General features: G+C 39.9%; 1 protein-coding gene across 1 annotated transcript in view; it reads right to left on the bottom strand.

The window, feature by feature from the left end:
* ATM (ATM serine/threonine kinase) overlaps window positions 1-24,557 on the bottom strand; it is a 67,357-nt gene that overhangs the window by 11,213 nt on the left and 31,587 nt on the right. Inside the window, exons 27-50 of the mRNA XM_066619417.1 lie at window positions 22,767-22,893; window positions 22,414-22,613; window positions 20,760-20,934; window positions 19,667-19,831; window positions 19,325-19,457; window positions 18,726-18,815; window positions 17,484-17,655; window positions 17,252-17,393; window positions 16,369-16,542; window positions 15,695-15,872; window positions 14,791-14,878; window positions 14,134-14,286; window positions 12,938-13,046; window positions 10,705-10,793; window positions 10,520-10,622; window positions 9,922-10,070; window positions 9,584-9,688; window positions 8,965-9,084; window positions 6,311-6,545; window positions 3,629-3,796; window positions 3,248-3,367; window positions 2,897-3,114; window positions 2,318-2,525; window positions 1,579-1,680 (exon numbers count right to left, since the gene is read on the bottom strand). Of these exons, the coding sequence (XP_066475514.1) occupies window positions 1,579-1,680; window positions 2,318-2,525; window positions 2,897-3,114; window positions 3,248-3,367; window positions 3,629-3,796; window positions 6,311-6,545; window positions 8,965-9,084; window positions 9,584-9,688; window positions 9,922-10,070; window positions 10,520-10,622; window positions 10,705-10,793; window positions 12,938-13,046; window positions 14,134-14,286; window positions 14,791-14,878; window positions 15,695-15,872; window positions 16,369-16,542; window positions 17,252-17,393; window positions 17,484-17,655; window positions 18,726-18,815; window positions 19,325-19,457; window positions 19,667-19,831; window positions 20,760-20,934; window positions 22,414-22,613; window positions 22,767-22,893 (3,523 nt within the window). The remainder of the gene's footprint in view (window positions 1-1,578; window positions 1,681-2,317; window positions 2,526-2,896; window positions 3,115-3,247; window positions 3,368-3,628; window positions 3,797-6,310; window positions 6,546-8,964; window positions 9,085-9,583; window positions 9,689-9,921; window positions 10,071-10,519; window positions 10,623-10,704; window positions 10,794-12,937; window positions 13,047-14,133; window positions 14,287-14,790; window positions 14,879-15,694; window positions 15,873-16,368; window positions 16,543-17,251; window positions 17,394-17,483; window positions 17,656-18,725; window positions 18,816-19,324; window positions 19,458-19,666; window positions 19,832-20,759; window positions 20,935-22,413; window positions 22,614-22,766; window positions 22,894-24,557) is intronic.

Below are 24,557 nucleotides of genomic sequence, written 5' to 3'. Positions count from 1 at the left end.
TATTTTGATATGAATGTGAAAGCATTAAAATTTCAATAGTAACAATTTACATTAATGTGGGACTTCTTATATATACAGGCATTCCCCCGTAGCCAGTTATCTGCAGTCCTCCACATGCATCCCGCATTCATGATCTTCCGTGCTCTTTTTTTAACAATCAGGCATGTTTCTTGCTTTTAAAGGTACTATAAAGAGCAAACAGGCAGGCAGCCCACATGCTAGGGCAGTGATTTTCAACCTTTTTCATCTCATGTCACACTGACAATGTATTAAAATTGTCAAGGCACACCATCAGTTTTTTTGACAATTGACAAGGCACACCATGCTGTTGGTGTGGATTCACATTCCCCAAAGGCCCTACTAGTAAATGAGCCTCCCCCCAAACTCCCATGGGAGTTTGCAGACCATTCGCGGCACACCAGTGTGCCACAGCACAGTGGTTGAAAATGGCTGCGCTAAGGGACACAGCCAGAATGTTAACAGGAAGCAGGAGCTATCCTGCTTCCTGTTAACGTTCCGACTGTGTCCCTCTAGTGTGCGGGCTGCCTGCCTGTTTGCTCTTAAAGCGCCTGTAAAAGCAAGAAACACATCTGATTATTAAGGAAGATGATGGAAGGTAATGGGTTTGTGGGGGAGCATTGTACTTAGAGACAGAGGCAGAAGTTTTTTTGATGGTAACACAACACCATTTTCTGCACTTCTGTTTTGTTAAAAAAAAAAACCCAAACGCAAACCTGTGAAATCTGCAAAAAAACAACACCATTCTTAAAAAAAACACAAAAAACACCCCTAAATGCATGTGGAATCTGCTGACACTAAACCACCTACCTAGTACACTTTTAAAGTGATTATAATTATAATTTATAGAAATGCACCTTGGAATAAAATAATGTAACATAGATTTCTGCACTCCTAACTTTGGAAAACACCAAAATCTGTGAAAAATAAAACACAGTTTACACCCACCTCTATTTATAGGGTCCCCTTTTATCTGCAGTTTCCATATCTGCAGGAGATCTGGAACAGATCTCCTGCAGATACGGGAGAGACACCTGTGTCACATTGTATACGTTATCTCAGAAATATGACTTTAATAAATTACAAAGTTCTTTCATGTTCTTAAAAAAATGGACCTGATAAATTATCTAGAATGGTTTTCTACAAAATGGTCCCCAAGTTCTGGTATTTACTTCTGGGTAACCAGGCATAACAAGATTTATTCCCAAGAGTATGGGATTACAGCATGAAGCTATCACACTTATTGGAATGCGAACTCAATTGAACTCAGTGGGGCTTACTTCTAAGTAAATATGCAAAAAAAACTCAGCTGTAAAATTGCAGCAAGCTGAACTCTCAGTTTGTACCTTATCTCTGTTGAGTGGCCCAATCTCTGAGAAAACAATAAACCACTTCAAAACTAGCTGTAAAGAGTGAAATATCTAATACATAATGCAACACTTAAAAAGATCCTACAACATCGAGTAAGTTATATTAATACAAATAAAAGTTTGCCTGTTATACAAATACATGACATATTGGCAGATTAAATGAAGACTTTCACAGTTGAAAATAGTTTACATTATTCAGGATCTGATGAAATTCAGTCTTAGTTCCCATTCGAGCAGCCAGCTGGTACATCAGAGGCAAAAACTTGTAGGATGGTATTTTCTCTGCCTCTCTCTGTTGTACGGCCAAAGAGCATGTAAGAAAGATAAGAAACAAAAACAGCAGGAAACGGTATTTATTTCCCTAGGTTACTTCCTCTGAGTCTCAAACAACTTGGATCAATAAGTTCAGCTTCTTGAACTATGTAGTAAAAATAGTTAAAAACAGCATGTATCTGTAGATATTACTGTGTTGGAAGACTTTTTCTGTACATTATGGATGGCACAGACAAACTGTTTTGTTACAGTAAACTGTACCATAAATTTCTCACAAATCTCAGATAATTATCTGAACATGTGAAAGTGTTATTAAAGATCAGTTCTTGTAGACGAGACCATATTATGTTGCAAACATGTGACTTTTCACATTCCTTTATCCTTAAAACAGTCCTACAAAGCTGAAACAAGATGACTGGCCCAAAGTCATCCAGTTAGTTTCATGGTTCACTGGGGTTTTGACCCAGGGCCCTCTAGTCCTAGTTCAACACTCTGAACAATTACACCATGCTGACCCAAGCTTGTATCCCTTCCAGTCCCCCTCCACATGTAGTTTAAATGAGGATAACTGTCCCTGCAATGTACTTCAATGCAAACCAGAAATCTGATTTTGACATAAAAACACAGAAATAGGAATGTTTTGAAGACAGACTAACCTCAATCATAGCATTGATCTCAGGAACTCCAGAATTCTCAAGCCAGAGGGAACAGAGACGAAAGATCCATATATCATGTTCTTCTCCACTCAATAAGCAGCTGATGTAGTTCTCAAGTGCTTTGCACAGGAAACGTTTGCGATCTTCTCTCAAGGCACGAATTGCACGTTCATCAAGCTCAAGCTCCCGTTGAACTCTGATTGTGTATCTTAGCAACAGAAATTAAGAAAAAAAAAGATAACCAACCAACCTAAAAGTCATCGGTTCAAATCCTGACAGATACCTTAAAAAATGAAAAAAAATCTGGGTTCATAAGGTTACTTCCTCTAACACAGAGTCTCAAACAACTTGGACCAATAATTTCAGCTTCTTGAACTATGTAGTAAAAATCCAATGGTAATAATTAAGTATTCTGGACTGAGAATTAGTAATACTTTACGTTCATGCTCATTTTTGTTGAGGAAAACACATCACAAAATGGAGTCAAAAGAACTGCAAGACTCAGGTGCCTGCCAGACCCTTAAGAGCTTTCATTCCACTAGTGGGTACTGTGGCATTCATTCCATTTAAAATATTTACCTGTTTGTCTGAACATTATGCTCCCGAAGGAGACCAACTTCCTTCTTGGCCTTCATCAGTAAAGCTTGCTTGTTTTCAAACTCTGATGATTTCATGTAGTTCTCAATCCTCTGATACTGAGTATCAGAGAAACGAGCCAGAGATAAAAACGCCTCCATTTTTCCACTCTTTAGCTCATTGTTGCCATCACCATCTTGGCTCCCTGAAACTTTAACCGCCTACAACCAATGTGACAAAAACAATAATGCATCAGCTTGGCCATTAAACAGCAGTTTAAGAAGCAAAATGATACGAACTATACAAAATATAATTTTTGAAATCATTTGCCCTCAATTCAGTCAAAGCCTTTACCTTTTCCAAGTAATTTTGCATTATGATGGTAGGATTTTCCAAACAAGTCTCTGCTAACCAGTTTCCACATAACCTCAGAGATTCTGTGAAAATTAATCTCAGGCCTCGGTCTTTCTCAACCTTGGAAGAATAATATATTTACAGTGATCATGCATATTATTTAACAATTGTAAATAAAGCAAGAGCAACTCCACAAACCCCCAGATATATAAAAAAACCCTTCATTTTTAGCCTCCCTTTCTGTTAAGGTTTTCCACATATGCCTCAGTCTTTCGAAGCACATGTCATGGCGTAATACGCTATTTTTGTGTTTCTTTAAAAAAAAAAAAAATTTAATGAAGTTATGATCAGGTTAATACAGCCCAAAACATACAACGCTACCTCAGACCAGTCTTCATCCAGTTTCTTGACCATTTCCTTTAAAATATTCAATGCTAAGCTTTCTTCCTTTTTAGCCCAGAACACCTGAGCTTCCTCCAGTTGCCACGCTGATACCCCATGATGAGTTGGGCTGTACTGTTTTATTTGAAACATTGCCCTTTCTGGAAGCTGAGAAAGAAACAGAGAACCACCTGTTCACATCTCCCTCTTGTTTTTGAGATGCAGTTTACCTACTATTGGACTCCACTGACAACTGAAGCCCCTTATAATTTGTTACTATTACATTCCATCCCAGAAAAAAAAAAAATGCCATGTTCATGTATGCCTATCTTGCCAAACACCAACTCTCAGTTACACAGAAGATCCAGAATGTAAGTTCTGTTCCTGGAATGAACTGAAAATGAATTCCTTTACACCTATAGTCTTGTTCAGGTGTACTTCTGGAGGAAAGAACTGAGTGCATAGACAAGGAGAGTGTTGGCAAGGGTCGGTGCGGCTAGCTGGTGCAGTCCTACTTCCTCTTCAACCAGATACAGGTTGAATGCCTAAACTGGCTTATGTCAAGGCATGATCGGCCTTGGTACCACTTATAAGGCACAAAACTGCACCACCAGTTTGTAAGATTGTGAATTAATATTTGTAAGTTAACCAAGTTAAGAAAATTGCCCCTCTGAAGTCTGCCACAGGCGAGGTCATCCAGGATCGGGCGCAGCAGATGGAACGCTGGGTGCAGCACTACTCTGAGCTATATTCCAGAGAAAATGTAGTCACCGAAGAAGCACTGAACAACATTGAGTGCCTGCCTGTGCTGGAGGAGCTTGACAGTGAACCAACCCTAGAAGAACTTCACGTGGCCCTGGACTCCCTTGCCTTTGGCAAGGCACCTGGAAAAGACAGCATCCCTGCTGAAATCCTAAAATGCTGCAAAGAGATCATCGTCACTGAGCTGCATGAAATCCTCTGTCTCTGCTGGAGAGAAGGTGGAGTACCTCAAGACATGAGGGATGCAAACATCATCACGCTGTACAAGAACAAAGGTGACAGGGGTGACTGCAACAACTACCGCGGCATCTCTCTCCTTAGCGTTGTAGGAAAGCTGTTTGCCCGAGTTGTACTAAAGAGGCTCCAGGTACTTGCAGAGAGCGTCTATCCAGAATCGCAGTGTGGATTCCGAGCCAACAGGTCCACCACTGATATGGTATTCTCCCTTAGACAACTGCAGGAGAAATGCAGGGAACAACGACAGCCACTCTTTATAGCTTTCATAGATCTCACAAAGGCTTTCGACCTGGTCAGCAGAGACGGCCTCTTCAAGATTCTCCCCAAGATTGGATGTCCACCCAGGCTCCTCAGCATCATCAGATCCTTCCACAAGGACATGAAGGGCACTGTTGTCTTCGATGGCTCCACATCAGACCCTTTTGACATCCGAAGCGGAGTGAAGCAGGGCTGTGTTCTTGCACCAACCTTGTTTGGGATTTTCTTCGCTGTCCTGCTGAAGCAGGCCTTTGGAACTGCAACAGAAGGCATCTATCTCCGGACCAGATCAGACGGAAAGCTCTTCAACCTCTCCAGACTGAGAGCAAAATCCAAAGTCCAGCTGAAATGTCTGCGTGACTTCCTCTTTGCCGACGATGCAGCTGTCACTACCCACTCTGCCAAAGATCTCCAGCAGCTCATGGATCGTTTTAGCAAGGCCTGCCAAGATTTTGGACTGACAATCAGCCTGAAGAAAACACAGGTCATGGTTCAGGATGTGGACTCACCTCCCTGCATTACAATCTCTGAGCATGAACTGGAGGTTGTCCATGACTTTGTGTACCTTGGCTCAACGATCTCCGACACTCATTCTCTCGATACCGAGCTAAACAAGCGCATCGGTAAAGCAGCTACCACGTTTTCCAGACTCACAAAGAGAGTCTGGTCCAACAAGAAGCTGACGGAACATACCAAGATCCAGGTCTACAGAGCTTGCGTCCTGAGTACACTTCTGTACTGCAGCGAGTCATGGACTCTTCGCTCACAACAGGAGAGGAAACTGAGCGCTTTCCACATGCGCTGCCTCCGACGCATCCTCGGCATCACCTGGCAGGACAAAGTTCCAAACAACACAGTCCTGGAACGTGCTGGAATCCCTAGCATGTATTCACTGCTGAAACAGAGACGCCTGCGTTGGCTTGGTCATGTCGTGAGAATGGATGATGGCCGGATCCCAAAGGATCTCCTCTATGGAGAACTCGTGCAAGGAAAGCGCCCTACAGGTAGACCACAGCTGCGATACAAGGACATCTGCAAGAGGGATCTGAAGGCCTTAGGGATGGACCTCAACAAGTGGGAAACCCTGGCCTCTGAGCGGCCCGCTTGGAGGCAGGCTGTGCAGCATGGCCTTTCCCAGCTTGAAGAGACACTTTGCCAACAGTCTGAGGCTAAGAGGCAAAGAAGGAAGGCCCATAGCCAGGGAGACAGACCAGGGACAGACTGCACTTGCTCCCGGTGTGGAAGGGATTGTCACTCCCGGATTGGCCTTTTCAGCCACACTAGACGCTGTGCCAGAACCACCTTTCAGAGCGCGATACCATAGTCTTTCGAGACTGAAGGTTGCCAATACAATACAAGTTAACCAAGATACACTTGTGAGCAGATACTGTAAAGCATACCTCTAGATGAGAGTTTTATGGTTACCTGGGTGTTTTTTGCCACTCGAGCCAATCGGGACAGCTCCACAAGATGTTTGGTGAGAATCTCTTTAATGCATTCTCTTTTGGCGTTCTCAATTTCCTTCTCCAGCAGAATTTTCAGAACCACTGTGCGCAGAGCCATGATAGGCTCCTGAAATTCAAAGTCACTGTCCTGGAGAAGCTGAGACTGTCTCTGCCATTTTAAATACATATCATTCAGTTGGTCATTAGTAACACATCTGAAAACACAGAGTACAAAGGAGAGTGAGAAGCTTTGATTAAACATTAATAAAGTATTTGTTAGATACAGATATGGTTTTGACAGCTGGGATGCTGAAACTGCTACTCATACACAGAAGAAGAAAAAAACAGCAGTAAGTCATATTGGACTCCTCCCAAAGGAGTGGGAAAAGGCACAATATAAGTATTTGAAATAAACAAATATGAAAGCTCAAATGATAGTTGAACAATCAAAATCTGTTTACAAAACCTTTACTTGTTGCACACAAAAGAAATATATTCAGTCCTAGGCAATGGAATATTGTTTTCGTTTTTTTAAGATGAGTGTTCAGTAAGTTTGATAAAACACACCCTACCTTGTATAGTCCTAGTTTATAGGATATATTTTCTTTTTAATATACAGACCATCATATAGGAATCTTTTCACAAGATCACAATTATAGGGAAATGGTGTCTTTGCCCATTTCACAGGCTTTATCTCTAATACGAAGGTAAAATGAAGGAACTAAATTGCAACCTCAGTACATTTCCATTTCCAAGGAAGCCCAGATTTAGGTCTGGTCAATATTGGAATTTGCATTAGGAATCCAGTCTAGTATCTTTCTTATTCAGTTCTATGAAGTCAGGCATGGAAAAAAGGTGTTTCAATGATGGCTGAATTACAGCTGTGTAATCATGGCTCATCAGTCTGTATTTATATCTGTATTCTTACATTGAGGTGAAATGACATCCTATTTCTCTAGAATTTATTAGGGTACTTCTGATAGTTTTATTAGGTTACTCTCATTTCTGTGCAATTTTTGGGTTTTGTCTGCCTTCTTTAATATTGCATTAATCTTTGTAAAGTTGCTTTGAGCTTTTCTTGGAAGCAGAGGTGAGTCAGAAATTTACTTTAAAAAGATTAGTCCATTCATAAGATTTGCAACACAGAACATTAGTGTTTGGAACTGGACCTGCCAACCGTGGTATTTCTTCTGGTTGCCAGGGACAGAAGCAGGGTTCCTGCTAAGCTGTGTGGCCGTTCAGCCATTTAGCACGGAGCTCAGCAACACAGGAGTTCAGCAATGATGCACAATGCTATTGCTGAGTGTTCAGAAACAAGATCCCGACATTGCCCAGAAAGAGAAGGAACACAGGACAGGAGTGGTCTTTATGGGACATTGTAACAAATCCTGGAGTGCAAGGCAGCTTATGACATCCTCCCATTGTTCTTAGACAAGGTAGGCCCACAGTTAGCCTTTTCGAGAGTTTCGAACTCTGTGTAAAGGGGTCCTTCACTCTCTCTCCCCCTGCTCCTCCCTGACCATTCATGCTCACAAAAGGAAGCTCCATCACTTCACACCAAGTTAGCTATTGTCAGGCTCAGTGGCTGCTGATTTTATCAGGTACTGATAGAGGTTGATACATACGTTTACACAAATACTATAAGGAGTTTGATATGTAATCGTTTTCTATAATAGCAATAAAACCAGTACTGTTTGCTGCATCCTCGTTATCCACAGACACTGTTAACGCCTAGTTATATTGCTTGGACCAATTTGCTGACCCCAACTGCTTTTATTTTTTTGTATGTTTTTATTTTTTGTTACTTTTATTGTTATGTTTTAATTGTTTTATGTTTGTTTGAAAAAAAAAACTTTTGTAAGTTACCTTGGGCATTTGCTTCAGTAGATGAAAGGCAGCATACAAATGTTTTATAAATTCAGCTCTTGCACACCAAAAAAAAAGTCAAAAAAAGGTCAACTACAAAAGGTAAAGTTACTGGGTAATAAAGAAGTTTCAGAAGTTTAACACTTTCAGAACAATCCCCCCTCCCATGCTGGATTTAAGGTCAGATAAGGGCATACAGGGGTGAATTGGAAAAATATTGTGGGTTTGACTACTGTAAATTATTTCAAAGTGAAATGCTTTGTTTCTAGGAGAACTGAAGGGTTAATGGAAATGTTTGGGTTACTAGACATGCAACCCAAAGCACTTGAATTTCCCTCTCAGGGGAGAAAAGTTTTTCAGTTTCAATTTCAGGACTAATACTACTAAATTTTGAACAGCAATTTATGAATTCACTATATTAAAGGGATGCTTTGGAAAGAAAGATGCAGAGAGAGAAAAAAGGGAAGAAAATCTGCCACGGAAAGATAAGGTAATTGTTCCATGCTGAAGATGTCAACACAGGCTCTGCAGCCCAACAGTTTGATCCAGGGCATGCTTACTCTGAAGTAGGAGTAAAGATACTTACAACAACACATACACTGCAATATTTTGTTTCAGGATCCCTCATTTTAATTTTATATATGTTTATAACGAATATCAGATACGGAACATCAGATACTTGGGACTATCTTAACTTGCATCAGTAAAATGCTCCAATATATTCAGGGTCGTAGCAAGTGGTAAAAAATGAAGGAAATAATAACATACCCAGGATAAAGTTGTCCTACGTATTCTAATTCTCTAATGGTCTGCAGTCTGCAGAGTGTAGGCTGTAATGAATACACAGATTCAAGATTGCCTTTAGACAGCTCTTCCACTTCCTTGATTCTATGAGTAAGGAGAGATAAATATAGGCACTATTTCCTACCAGACCAATTTCAAACGCCATCACAGAGTAGCAGACATTATAAGGGATATTGTATCAAGCAAATAGGAACAGACATGTTCTAAAAAAGTTATGACATCTTACATGAAAATAAAATCTGATTATCATATATGATTCTATCTTAAATTATGTCCTTTTTCTTTTTTAGGATTTTAATCTTCTGATTTATTGAGCAAAGTTGCATACCATACATGCAAAATGGCAAGCAAATCCTCCATAATAGTGAACCTCCTTCTAAAGTTTAATTTGCCCCTCCTGGAACACCTGCCCTTTTTGTGTCTATTAAGGTTTATCATTTAGCCATGAATGTTTCCAGTGTGATCTGCTGGTTATGCATGCATTTCTCATCAACACAAACTAAAACACTTCTTGACATTTTATTTAGTTGATCATATATGCAACGAATTGTAAAAAAAGATACTTTCAAAATTTGCTGTTTACCTGGCACATTTCAGTCTTTCATAAAAAGTGGACAACTCTTTGTCTTTTAAACACTGCAGAGCATCATACAATGATTCGTGGTAGCTTTGGTCTCCCACTTCATCTCTTAAAAGACAACCAGTAAAATCAGAACTGTTTTCCAAACACTGTATAAAACTAACCTTTATAAAAGTAGCCTTTTATTAGTTTAGTAACAGATATTAGAACTGCTCTATATATAGGTAAAGAGCCAAAAGTATTTAATAAGATCAAAGATAAATATCCTTTAAATATACCCTTTACAAAAAAAGTATTTAAATGAGATTTTGAAATGTTACAAACTACGTAATTTGCGTTACTTGACTAGAGAGATCTGGTCCCATTGCATGTTCCTCCAAGCTGCCTGATACTGAATCTCTTGTAATTCCGTAGAACATTCTGGGTTCTCTTGTTCCAGTCCTTTTAAGTAGATGGAGAGTGTGTCACATAGCCCAAAATTTTGCAAAGCCTATCATCAATAAGATAGAAAGCTAATCTCAGAATAAATCGAGTCTGATATTTGAAGATACTTACCAATATTACAAAACTAAAGTCTTAGTAGGACTTTATTCAGATCAACACGTTAAAGGTCCAAAACAAAAGCATAATTTTAATCACAAACTATTTTACAACACAGCATAAATGAAGATGCTTTCCTTTGTATGAGTGACAACCTTGTTTTGTCATCTGTGGTGGGCCCCAAACAAGATTTTACTTCCCATAGGATGTTCAGATGAGCTAAGGCATTCTCTCAAATCAAAGGACAGATTTATTGCCATAGATGAAGGACAGAAGTAATAAACATAAAAACCTATATTGTTAATAAGACAACGGAAACGATTCTGAGGCTGGTTGACTATTTCCAGTTGGTCTAGAACATTATAGTGAGCCAATGCAGTTTTTTGTTCTAATAATTACCTCTGTAATTCCTGCTTGTCGAATTGATGGTGAAAGGCTTGTTTCAAGGTCATATGTTACCAGAGCTTTTCCCCATAACGCCTCATGCTCATATGTTCTTATCCTGTTTTGTATAGAGAACAACCTTAAGACTTAGAACACATCACCTACAGACATCATTATGGATTGTCTAATTAAATTAATACCTAGCTAATGGCTGTAAGATTCTTCCTCCGCCACAGCCATAGAGACTATCTGGCTCTCCTATGCTTTTGTATATGTCTATGAGAAGATCCTAAATTTGAAAGAAAATAGTTATTGACAGTCTTCAATTCTAGCATGCCACCAATATTAAATACATTGCAGTAATCTACGGAACAGATATTTTTAAATATTTATAGCACACAGAGTCCTGCCCCTACCCTAAGCATGCAAAGCACTCAGAGCAATTATAAAGTTATCTCCTAGTATACAAATGCCAGAATTCCAAAGTACTATGCAACTAAACCAGACTTCTGTTTCTTGACTTGAAGCTATCCATGCAATATGGGCAAGTTACTTCTCAAAGTTCAGTTTGCAATATGGTGATGAATGCCCCATTCTCTTTCCCCCCCCCCCTTCCAATTTTGCCTTATTTTTGGAAAATAAGTATTTCCAGCCTCTCAGAAGCTCTGTGCTGGCTCAACAGCCTAAAAAGCTGTGGAAACATGTTCCTGTAAGAGACTTTATCCTTTGTTTGGAATGCCACTACCAACTAGTTGTGTGTTCTTATGGATTCAAATCATTCTTCCCTAAATGGGGTAACTAGCCTTCCTACAGATTAATATGTGCTTAACAAATGGACAGCCAAACCTGCCTGTCTAGGAAACAAGGCAGGATGGAGAGGCAAAGTGGGCTCTACTCCACCTATCAAGTTAATCTAATAACATTAAACCTAGGTTACTTGAGTTGCAAAGCATAGAGGTGCTCATGTGTGTTTCTGTTCGAACTGCCAGGATTTCTAAAGTAGGGGCAGATCCAGTGTTTGTGTTTGGGGTGGGGGCATGACACTACCTTAAATCCAGATAAACCAACTGGGTAGACCTGGACTCCCAAATGAACTTTGGCCTCTGTGGCTGACGTTTGCTGAGCAGGTAGACCTGGGCTCTTGCCCAGACTTGGAACCCATATCTATCAGCCTCCATGGCCAAGGTTTGCTGAGTTAGTAGATTTGGGTGCCTGCCTGGACTTGGAGCACAGATTCACCTGCCAGGATCCAGCCTGCAGGCCTTAGTTTGGCCAGAGCTGCCCTAGAGGCTACTGCCTGATTTATAAATGCCATGGAGTGCAGCTTTAATTGTGATTGCGTAGCAGTGCTCCCCCCTTCCCAAATAGCAGCTTGCTGCACAGAGCCTAATCTGCCTTGTCAATTTCAAGAACCACCAAAATTGAGTCACGACCCACTGGTGGATCCCGGACCCACAGTTTGAGAACTGCTGACATAGGGAATTATAATCAAATTTTTTCCATAGGGCTTTTTTGTGCTTGGTTCTTGAGTAGTCTCTCAGCTCCACCTGTTGGGTATTACTAGTTACTCTACCTAATTTGATCAAGTTTTGCTTTTTGTCTATCCAGTTGAGTTTAGGTATTTTTCATTACCCTGCTTGTGCTTTTTTCTAATCCCCCTTTTTCAATTTTGTTTAATTTCTGTTCTTTTTAGATTTTTGAATTATCCAGTAATATTTTGACACTTGTGAGCCTGGATTAGGCAGAATAACACAGTGGGTTGTTATATCTGATTATTCCATCTGCTGCAATTTGATTAAATAAGAATTACTAGGATTCAGTGCTCTTCTGAGAGGGTTTTTTCCCCCCCAAAAGGCCCTCGTCTGCCTGATTCCCTTTAGCTTCTGATGATAGCAGCAGTTACTCCCAGTTACTCCCCATTCAGCTGCTGGACCAGTAAACAGGGAAAGCAAGGAGCAGAAAGGGGTGCATGTGTGCATGCTAACCACAATGTGCTACTCCCCCTCCATCAGATTGCCTTCTTCAGGTACCTTCCCTGAAAATTATTTTTTTGGGGGGGGGGGGGGGGGAGGGAAGCTGTTGTTGAAAGAAAGTCTGCAATTCCAGTGATCCTGGCCACAATCTACAATCACGGGACTAAACAAAGTCACATACAAGGCTGCATGAGGCAAGAGTTTACAGTTAAAGTCTTCTTCAGTACCTGGAACTTGATTTGAGTTTCAAAGCATCATTTTTGCTATGATTCATATCAAAGTACAAGAATTCCCTTTCCCAATACCCTGACACTTAAAAAGCAAATCATATAGTTTATGGAGATCAGTGGGGCGACATCATTGTTAAGTAATTATAACGTATGTGTTCATTGTCTTATATACAAATCTGCTGTTGAATTATCTCAGGAGGCAAATACTTTGTGTCAAAGATGAACTATACCTGCAAACTTATCCCAGTTTCTTCTTTAGTTTGCTCACTCAGAGAAGCAAGTGTTAAATTCTGGCTTTCCATATTGAATGTTAGACATCTGACAGCTTTGGATGTAGATCTGCAGAAATGGAATAAAAATTGGGCCTAAAGGTGGATATGCATTGTTTTTATGGCTTCAAAGAGGCTCTCTTTCAAAGTTTCCTAACCATCACTCTAAATTATACTTAGGTACTCATAATTCCCAGTTACTCAGCCAGGCCTGCCTGGACACCTAGAAAAAACTGTACCAAGGGAGAGGGCCATGTATCTCTGTGGTAGAGCCTATTGCTAGCAACTATGCATAAAAAAAGACAACAGCAGGACCAGGAAAGACACTAGCTTGAGGTCCTGGCGACCACCAACTGGAGTAGACAATATGAGGTTAACACCCAATCCTATCTCCCACTATCCTACATGATGCAACTGAGGATAAGAGTATGTGTTGTATGCTGTGGGGGAAGGTACAACCAGACAGCCCAGGAGAGGAAAGTAAAAAGATGTTTTACTTCTCCATAGGCTGCTTGGCAATCAGTGGGTCTCCTTGGACCTATAGCAGCTGCTTAGCTGGCATAAATCCACAGAAAGGCCAAAAAAAATGGGGATAGAACCTGGCATGCATTAGTGCTGCTGAGATTCATCTTCCTGCTTTCTAACTTTCCCGCCTGTCCCACTTCCTGCCGCAATCCTCCTCTTTCCATCTTCGAACTGGCCCCGCTGCCATCTTAACTGCTGTGCATGGTATCTGGGAGCTGCTGGCACATGGACAGGTCCTCTCGCTGTTTGTGTCGGTGGCACCAAAGTGCTTGACAACCACGAGCCTTTTATGATGCCATATGAGGACTTACGACAATCTTGCAAACCCAAGTTATAAGTCCTCAGTAAGATTGGGATGTAAATATACAAATGGTCTGACATCTATAACAGCAAGATCCTACATATCAGAATTAAGTTCCATTATATTCAGTGGAGCTTACTCCCAGGAAAGTGTGTGTATCGGTTTGCAGAACAAGGTAGATAAATATATTTGCTATATATTCTGTACAAGTAAATTCTTTCCAAAACAAGTGGATTTAATTCTACAACTGGCAGAGCTCTCCTTTTATTAAAGTATAAACGATGCCATAATTTCCATTTAAATGTGAACAGGTTGCATTTAACAGAAGTACCTTCTCTGTTTGTCTAGCTTTATTTTGTCTGCATAGATTTCTGCATATAGCAAAGCTGTAAAGTGAGCAGCACAAGACTGGGCAGCCAAGGCAACTTGAAGGTAATTGAGGTCCAGCCAGAAGCTGTCTTCAAAAACTGTACTTGAAGAATTCCTGGATACAGAAAACATTGAAACAAATATGTTATCAGGTGTGCTCCCTGGGGCATTTGGTGGACCGCTGTGAGATACAGGAAGCTGGACTAGATGGGCCTATGGCCTGATCCAGTGGGTTGTTCTTATGTACTATAAAATTGCTTTAAATTAAACAAGGCACATATTAACACCTGACTTGTACTAATACCTGATAATCTGTTGAACAGACAAAAGACTAAAGTGAGAAAGAAACATATGAACAGTAATTTTACAGTAATTCAGAATGATTCAATACCTTTACAAAGGTGTTCGAAGTTGTTTTGCTTTAATCTACAATAGGTTAAAATATAACATCGCTTTCAGTGTTTATTATTTCCAACATATCTTGTTTAATTAGTATCTTGTTTAATAAAACAAGAGTCTGAGATTAATACACACAGACCCTGTGTCTAAAACTTGATTACTCTTGCAAAATAAAGATACAGGAAAATAAGGAAATGGCTAACACAAAAATTAAGCCCACCGCTTTTGCCTTCTTAAGTAATCGACCACAGCAAGCATTGTCCACTGAGATATTTTATCCACACTTCCACGAACAGGGATCTCTAAATCTAGATTTAAAAAAACAAACTTTAGATATTAAGCTAGTGAATAGAAATTCTTACTTTATGAATTCAAGATATTTCGCGTTTCACATCAAATGGGACTAGAAATACATTATTATTGTTAATTACACTTAAGAATTCAGAATTCAGAGGCATTCTGAAAATTTATTAATCTTCATAGGTATTTGATGACAGATCAATAATAAACCAATTTTCAATGGAAACCTGAATCTGAAAAATAGAGACTGTCCCATAGGTTTAAGTAGTTGATTCATGATAGAACAAGAATTTGAATCCACTGAAAAATAGCACCTATCAAACTATGCTGTCTCAGTTACAGGCATGCCTCCGTATCTGCAAGGGATCCATTCCTCGGACTTCCCACAGATAGAGGGAATGCTATAAAAACAGATGGCTGCATGCCCCCCCATCACTCATTAACACTGTTTAAAAGCTTACCAAGGCAAGATTTTCTTGTTTAAACAGGCTGCTATAAGCATTGAAATTTATAGTGCCACAGAGCCTGACTGCTTGATGAAACTACCTCCAAATTTAAACAGGAAGTGGTTAACTTTCCCCAATGTTGAAATTTAGATTGTCAACTCCTTGATAGGGACCTACTTAGGTGATTCTGTAAAGTAAAATGCACACTGATAGTACTACATAAATACTAATTTTAAGGAAAATAAACAAAGGTACTTTAATCTCCTAAAACTTAGCTTAAAAAGTTGACATTTTAAACATCAAAGAAGCAAATCATTTCACACAAATCACATCTAAGATTTTTTTTTTGGGAGGGGGGGCGAAGTTTTATAGCATTACCTGAATCTGAATTTGCAGGTGTTGAAGACCTGCTGGGAGTCAGAGCATATTTACAACAATTTGTGAAGAACATCTGGACATGAGTGGACAAAAGAGTTTGCCAGGATGCATTTGAATCGTGAAGCAGGATATCATGAATCAAGTATGGGAGAACGGTCTGGCAAAAATCTGTTTGAACCTAGAACAAATTAAACAGGTTATTGAAAATCCACACTATTAGTTTGCCTACTACAATCTCTAGGAAACCAAACATATAGAATGTGTATTCTGTGGGGGATCAGTTCCAGAAACCCTTGGGATACCAATTCCGCAGATAATTAAATCTTGAGCTGGAGGATCTCAGAACACCTCTTGATGTGACCAGAAGTGCCTTCCGGTAATGTCTGGGAGGTCCTTCGAGGCCCTCCAGCTGCAGGCTCTGCACCTGCATTTACTGAAACCTGTGGATTCTGAAACCTGTGGATTCTGAGCCTGTGAATGAGGACCAACTGTAAAAATATTTCATAAATTTATTTTTCCCTCAAAAAATAAAATTTCCTATCTCCAGCTGATTCATACAATGAAAAACAATCAAGTAATGGAAACCAGACAATGTAAGAGCAGCAAAACAAACAGCAAGCACAAGGCCGAGCTACAGCTGTCATGCAAGATAACTATAATAAGTTTAATTTTACCTCACACAATGGCTTCAGTAATTGAAGGACTTCACTTTTCACCCCTCCACTTTCCAATAATGCACAGGTCAAGGTCTTAATCCACACATCATGGCTTCCACTCTGAGGAATCCAGAGATTTGGGTTATCCAGATCTGAAGGCATTTCTGCTACAGTTCCTGGCACTTCAAAGAACTAATATTATTTGGTTTAAAAACAAAACAAAAAAGAGAAATCAAGTATTCATTAAACCACCTTTATCAAGTTATATATCACTTCCTTGAGAGCGATCACAAATATCAATTTTTCTTTGCCCAGCTCACAATACCTTTCCTCCATATGATGAAGTGGGCAGTAAAAGGGAAATAATCTTTAAAGCCTCTAAATATAATCTCAGCAGCTAAAGTATTATGGTTGTAGTTCCAGGTCAATTAACACTCTGTGGGTTCTTCCTGGGCTCAGGAATCTGTCAGGCTACTCAGGAGTAGGGTTGTTTACAATCCTCCAGCAGGTGTTCTCCAGGGAGGCATGGTCTTTTCTTGAGGAGAAGAAAGAAAAGAAGCCTGCCTAACAGTTAGGAAGATTGTGGATTTATGAGGCTTTTCAGGTGGAGAAGACTTCCCTCTCTACATTATATACTTAAATGATAAGGGAGACAAAGAAAATTTTTAGAAGTGTTGGAGCTGTAAGTGGGAGGGTGACAGTTACTGGAGCTCCTGAAAACCCCTGTTCTCTTGGTGGAAGCAGAACTGGAACTGGAAAGGACTCCTCCCACCAGAAGACTTTCAAGTTGAATATTTTTGGATCTGTCTGTGGAAGTAGCTGAGAAAAGCTAACTGGCACAGAGTGTCCTCTTCCAATTAGAGAAAAGGATCTGCATGTAGTTTTATGTACCAGAAAATACCTTTTTCTTTGATGTTCTGAAAGGTTGCAAGTATGTTAGCATGGGATCTGCTCTGCTTTCGCAATTCTCCCAAAATGCATGACCGGTTTTGGTGGCTAAAATGTTTTTCAAACAAGTAGCAGCAGCTGATCGAACTTCAATACTGAAAAAACAAGTGTTTTAGAATTCAGATACTATACACATTTAATAGCAGCATGTAATTGCTATATGCAATATTTACTGGTGAACTTACCATTGATCTATTAAAACATTATTTATGACAGTCAGCATTATGAAGGCCCACTGAAGTTCTCTATCTTCAAAAAGATCAACTGCACTTAAATAGGATGCACTTTTGTGAAGTTGCAAAGCTGTGGTAGAAAAATTAATAGGACCGATTTCTCCCAAACAACTTCCAACTGCTCCTGTAAATGCAAATATTAACATTATAAACTCAGAGATTGTTCAGCATGTGTGTTCAAAATACAAACAAGCCACTTTTATATTTCTTTGCTGCTGTTATATTAAATGCAAAGACATTTACTGTTTTAATATGTTGCATTTTCTGCTTAATTTTGACCACAGATACATTCATCTTGATGTTATATGTGCATGTCAAGCCAGTTTTCGAACAATTTGCAGAATATGACCCATAATTAGCAGAGTGCACAAAACTTTAATGCTCTCCGTATTGTAGTTATGGTCCATATCTATGGATGCCTCACATAACTGAATACTCAGTGATACAGATTGACAACATGAGGTCTCAAATGTTATTTTCAGAGGTAAAAGGAACTCTGTGAAAATGAGTCCCCATATATCAAGAGGAATACATCATACCAAATCCTTCTCACTTCCATCTGTGTCCCTCCTTCCTCACTTTACTTCCCATCCTTCATTTTACTGTTTGGCTTTTTTCTATCTTTATTCTTATTTCCCCATATAAAGGCTGTCATTGAAAGAACGCGGGTTAAAGAGGGAGATTAGGTTTCTACCAAGTAAAATGATTTTTAAAAAGATTTGTAACCCATTTTGAAAGGGTTAAAAATCAATAGATGTTCACAAAATTTAAAAAAGTTTGCAGGCTATGAAGATCATGGAAAATTTATTGCATGACCTTCTATACTAGTGAATTAGGCTTTCATTTCGGGAAAAAACCAAAATGCTATACTATAACGACCAAAATGTCCTAGTTTTTAGGGCTATTCAACTGCCTAGAGTTGGCTAATACATAAATTAACATAAACATTTTTTAAGAAAGAGAGATAAAGTAATGCAAAAACATTAAACATTATTTACTAATGACTATATAAGATCCCATTTTTTAAATGTAAATTACAGGAAGACTGCCTTCAAATTGTCATCTTTTGCATTACATTTTTTTGAAGTTATCTGCTGGGGTGAGGAACTGTCAAACTGTATATGGGTTTACAATGAAAACATCTTTTTATTAATGCTGTTACTGGGGCTATACTCAAATGGCTACTTTACTTACCCAAAACTGGATCAGTATTATTCACAGCTGTTTTTGAGAGTTGTAACAAACATGCCATCAGCTTCACTACTACACAGTCCTTTGGGTTTTCTACCATTTGAAAGAAAAAGAATTAAAAGCAACATTAAGACAGCAATCTAATATACATTTTTCTCCAAGTAAGTCCCACTGAACTTGCTTACTCAGTGGAACTTGCTTCTCAGTAGCCTTGCACTGGCTTATGACATAAATGTATACACAAGTTTAATTAAATTCTGTATTTGTTCGCCTGTAATACTTTTAATCTAAGGATTCCAGAGTACCCTAAGTAGTATTTTGACTTTTTACAGATATGTTAAATCCCAAATCTTAAACATAATACTTTGATATACCAAGTGTCTGAGAGGAAAAAGCATTTGCATTTATTATAATTCATAGAACTTGTTTAGCTACATTTGTGAAATTAAACACCAGTTATAGTCTAACCACCAAACTTGTCTCATATTGATATTTTCTTACCCCCACTACAGTACTTTTTCTAAAATACTTTGGTGACAGTAGCTTTGATACTAAGTACACAGCATACACCAAAACAAGCGTACATGGTCTCAAGTCCATACCCTGAAATTCTTTCATAAGGTCCTTCATCTGATCTTTATTCTGTTCAAGTTGTTTGCGCAAATCATTTAAGCCTTCAAGTCTTGTTAATGGTAGTGAATCAGAGATATTTACGGATAAGAAATGGTTAATTTCCTGCAAACATCAAATTTATAATAAGTATACAAATAGATATGTCCAGCACAGACCTACTTATATAACTAGTAAATATAACGGACAAGCCTTCCCACTTAAGCAGAATGAAAAGATTCTCAACACAGTCTGTACTGTTGCTTTTGAATGAGATTAAAATCCTTGAATCAAACATGCTATGTATGATTTCACAGACTGACTGGCTACAGTACCTCTAAAAGAGAAAAATCTCCATTAACGTATTTTATCTTTCGCTGAGCAATACGCAGTTCTTTAAAAGCAGGATGATCAGGAAAAGGATCTAAATGCTTAATTGCTTGGTACAGGTTTTCGTTGTCCTTGTTTTCTATCACCAGGTATCTCAACAAACCCAAGACCTAAATCAAATGAAAGACAGGAACAGAGGAATGAAAGCAAATTATAAGCATCTCTTCTTCATTTGTTGTATATCCCACGAACTGGGCTCTACTACTGACGGAACTAGCGTTCTGGCAGAAGTAGCTGCTTTATAGCTGTTACAAATGGCACTCAGGCAGCATGTGAACCGCATGCTTATGGAATGTTGCTGAGGAGGCCATAGAAGCCCTGTGTGTGGCAGTAGGAACAGGAGTGCTCACTGGCAAAGGTGACTTGGCCGGGAGGGCAAAATGGGGGAAGGGTGGGAGGTCTGGCAGAGATGGGAGGGGGAGGCACCCAGCACAAGTAACTTGTTCCCTCCAGGAGCAGCCAACATGCCCCCTTTACCTTCTCAGACCTGTGCCAACTAAAGAGCTGATACGGAACTCTTGGTGATAGGGAAGCTTATGAAGGCATAAAGGAAAATATTTTCCCGTTCCCCTCCCAAGATCTGTCTCCCTACCATAGCATACACCGCAGCCCGTTCTGGCACAGCTTTAAGCTATGGCAGGGGAAAGAGAACACTAAGTATTCTCATTTGCAGTTTGACACACATACACGGATAGGGGCTGCTCTCTTCACTAGCAAGGATCAGCCAATGTTCAATTCTTAGTTGAACAAAGACAAGAATCTTCTCTTTGTGGTTTATGAGGGATGCATTTGACCATGACCGTAGTATTCATTTGATCATGAAGATTTTATTACTGTTTTGGCTTTCCTGTAACTTTTGCCACTGAACTAACAGTGTAGACCTGCATGCACAATAGCAAAGTTATCTAAAGGATTGTGCAATTAGTTATGAACTACAGGGGCGAAAGGCTGGGCTTTTTTATTTCAAAACAGCAGCTCCTATACTACATGGCAAACCTTTTTCAGAAGGAGTTTTTCCAAAAAAGTTTGTGAGTTTACCTCTTCTTCGCTTTCAGGTTGTTCTCCAACTACAGGTACTAGTGTACCCACAATAACATGGAGATGACTTCCCAGGGCGTCTCCACAATATTTGACTGCTGCACGGCAAACTCGACTAAGAAGGTCACAACACAGCAAGAAGCTCCGAAGTGATACACCTTTGAGGATCACAGGCCTAGCACATAAAAAACTAACTGAAAACACACTGCAATATGTAAGGGTATATCTTATGCTATGCTTGAGCAAGCCAGAATATGCAATACAGTTCTAGAGCAAGGCAAAAATGAAATTAATCACTTGCAAAACTAACAGCGCTGAAAACACTAGATCCTAGAAGCTGTAGATCCTAAAAGTATGATGCATATATTATAGAATAAATATTTAAATAAGCAAATGATTGAACAGGAATTATACGAACAATTTTACAGCAAGAGAAAAACAGAAAGTTCCTGTCAACCCCTAAATAAATGAAACAACATACATCTTAAAGGATTTAGGGCCCAATCCTATCCAATTTTCCTATCCAATTTTCCTGTGCCAATGGGGCGTGCACTGTATCCTGTGGTGGGGAGGCTGTCACAGAGGTCTCCTCAAGGGATTGGACAAGTTTCTGGAGAAAAAATCCATTACGGGTTACAAGCCATGATGTGTATGTGCAACCTCCTGATTTTAGAAATGGGCTATGTCAGAATGCCAGATGCAAGGGAGGGCACCAGGATGAGGTCTCTTGTTATCTGGTGTGCTCCCTGGGGCATTTGGTGGGCCGCTGTGAGATACAGGAAACTGGACTAGATGGGCCTATGGCCTGATCCAGTGGGGCTGTTCTTATGTTCTTATTTGTTCCCTTACCATGGGGCTGCATTTTGGTTGCACCACTGTTGGAAAGTTGGATAGGATTGGGCCCTTAATAATTTGATATTTCAGTAGCACGTTCCAGGTTCAATCCCTGGCATTCCACATAAAAAGTCTCTTGGATAGCAAAGCAGGGAAAGACCTTGGTTTGAGACTCTGACTGTCAGACAGTTTTAGGCTAAATTGACCAGTCTAGTATGAGATATATGAAGCTGCCTTATAGCATATTAAACCATTGCTCCACCTAACTCTCAACCCAGTCCTAAACATCACTGGCACAGCAGGACCACATGGCCCACACTGTATCCAGCACTGGGACTGAGCAGGCTAGTGGTCTCCTCTGGGTAAGTGAACATTTGTTCCCTTACCGTGTGTAGAGCCCCAGCCTACACAATGGGGCTACTTGGATATGTGTCAGTGCAATCGCTGGTGCAAGTCTGAAGAGCCTCATGTAGGGCTTTCAGGACCAGGAGGAGAGAGCGTAGGGTAGCCAGCACTGATCCCACCCCCCTCCTGCCTATTACACTCCATCTCCATTCTGCCCTCCCCCACCCCTGTGCCGCCTGGTGGGAGCTTACATGCTTTGTCAGTCACTGCTCCTGGATTAGAACTGAGCCATCAGTATTGCCGACACTGACTGGCAGCAACTCTCTGACGTTAAGAATTTTTCTCTGCCCAACCTAGAGATGCCAGGGACTGAGCAAAGAAGATGCTCTTCTATTGTGCAACCATACATGCTATATAAACCATACCGAATGAATATTTAACTGAAGCCCCCCCCCTTTCTAGTTAACTCACTTACTTGCTGCTGATGTGGTGAATCACAGTATAAATGACATCTCTAAGTACAAAAGCCCATGCTCCTCCCAGACCATTCTTTATTTCTTCTAGTAATAAATTAACAAAAAAATGATATATGATAAGAATCCTATGTTTTTTGAAAATATTGCTTGTTCCAGATGCTTGCTTACATATGGCGAGTAAGATTTTCTGGAATGACTCCTAAAGAAACAGAAAAAACATATTAAAATATATAAAATGCATATTATATATGCTAAATGTGTGTATATATGTGTATGAATATATTATACACATATGTTACATATATATAATATATGAAAATGTCACAGACAAAGGTGAACATTGGTTACTTACAGGATTCTTGGAAAGAATTGCAATAGGACTTTTCAGCTTTGTTTTATGGCAAGTGCTAACATGATTCAGTGTTGCTTTGATGACGTAAGATGGGAAATGAGGGGGATTCGGAGCAGGATCCAGATCTCTGAAAGAATTTAAAAATATTGCAAACTTTTCAAAACCTTGAAGAAGCTACCAAAAAAAAAAACAAAAAAAAACACACTTGCAAACAGGTATAAATGTGACTAAACAAAAGGAGATTAGATTATCTCAGAACAGCTAAATCTACATTAACATAGATATTTTAAGTAGGAGGACACATTTTTAATCCATCAATAAGATAGTTCTAATATTGCTAACCTGACTTGGATATCAGTCAATACCGAAGGGGTCATTATAGCTTAAGATTCTAAAGGTACATGTTTAATCATACTAAAGGTTTTCCAAAGAGGAAAAGCTTCCCCCACATTCTCTTGCTCTGTCCCAATCCCTCAGGGCTCTGTTCCTATACCCATTGTTCTTTGTCTATACATGCTGTCCCTAGGTTATCTTATCAAATTCCATAGCTTTCAGCAGGCATGGGAAAACCCAGCACAGCTTGAGTAGAGTCACCACCCCCCTTTGACTTCACTAGAAAGCTAGTCATAACAGGGGCACTTTCAGAGTTGCTGAGTCACCCTTTCACAATTCTAAAAGACTTGGGTTGAGTTGCCCCCTTTAAAAAGCCCACCGTGGAAAAAAATGGGGGTGATCACTATGAACTGCATCCCCCCTCCCTGGGCTTCACCAGCCAATCGTAAGGCAAGAACCCCCTTGGGCCTCTTCTCCAGCCCTAACTCAGACAAAGAAAATATCAAACCTCCCTTCCTTTCCAAGTCTTCCATGCACATTACTCATGAGATCATGAGTCAGGAAAAAATGTGTTTTCGTGACTCGAGTTCGAGTCACCTGACGAGTTCCCATTCCTGGTTTTCAGTACCATATGTACAATGGCACCCAGCTATACCTCTCTATTCCAGAATTTTCTCCTTCCCTCCAACTCAAGAAACAATTGCTTGGATGCTCCACAGTCACTTCAAACTCAGTGTGTCTAAGACAGACAGATCTTTCTTCCCAAGCACGCCCCCCCCCCAAATTATGCTCATAAGAAAAGCTCTGCTGTATCAGGCCAAATGCCCATCTGGTGAAGCACCCCAGCTTCCAAAGTGGCCCACCAGCTACCTCAGAGAAGCCTACAAGCAGAAGAGGCACACTTCTCTCCCCTCAAGAAAACTCAAGCCTATGCACTCTCTCCCCTGCCCTTTTCCATTTTTGCCACTGGAATTCTAACTTATTAAAACCACAGCTCATGCAAAGCTGGAAACTCTTCCTTGTTTGTAAACCAGTCCAAGAGATGAAAGCATCACTCATGCTAGACAAAAGTACACAAGCAAGTCTGGCTTACACTTTTTATTACATATGCAGAGACCACCATTGTGTGATCCCATTTTGCATCAGGGTGCACACATTTGTCAAAGCTGTATTTCAGTGTGAACTGTAAAGCAAGATCACAGACAATGTATTTTGGAAAGGATCTACAAAAATAAAGCACAATTAAGAGACGACTATTTAAAAAAAACTTTCCCCCTGTAAATACACAAGCAAAAATTATAAAGGTCTAATTCAGGAGTGTCCAAACCCCAGCCTGGGGGCCATTTGCAGCCCTCAGGGACTCCCAATCCAGCCTGTGGCGGGCCCCTAGTCTCCAATGAACCTCTGGCCCTCTGGAAACTTGCTGGAGCCCATGCTGGCCTGATGCAACTGCTTTCA

The sequence above is a fragment of the Tiliqua scincoides genome, chromosome 3 (assembly GCF_035046505.1).
Source record: "Tiliqua scincoides isolate rTilSci1 chromosome 3, rTilSci1.hap2, whole genome shotgun sequence".
Taxonomy (NCBI): domain Eukaryota; kingdom Metazoa; phylum Chordata; class Lepidosauria; order Squamata; family Scincidae; genus Tiliqua; species Tiliqua scincoides.
Note: the sequence above shows the minus strand (reverse complement) of the source record. Positions and strands in the feature narration are given on the sequence as shown.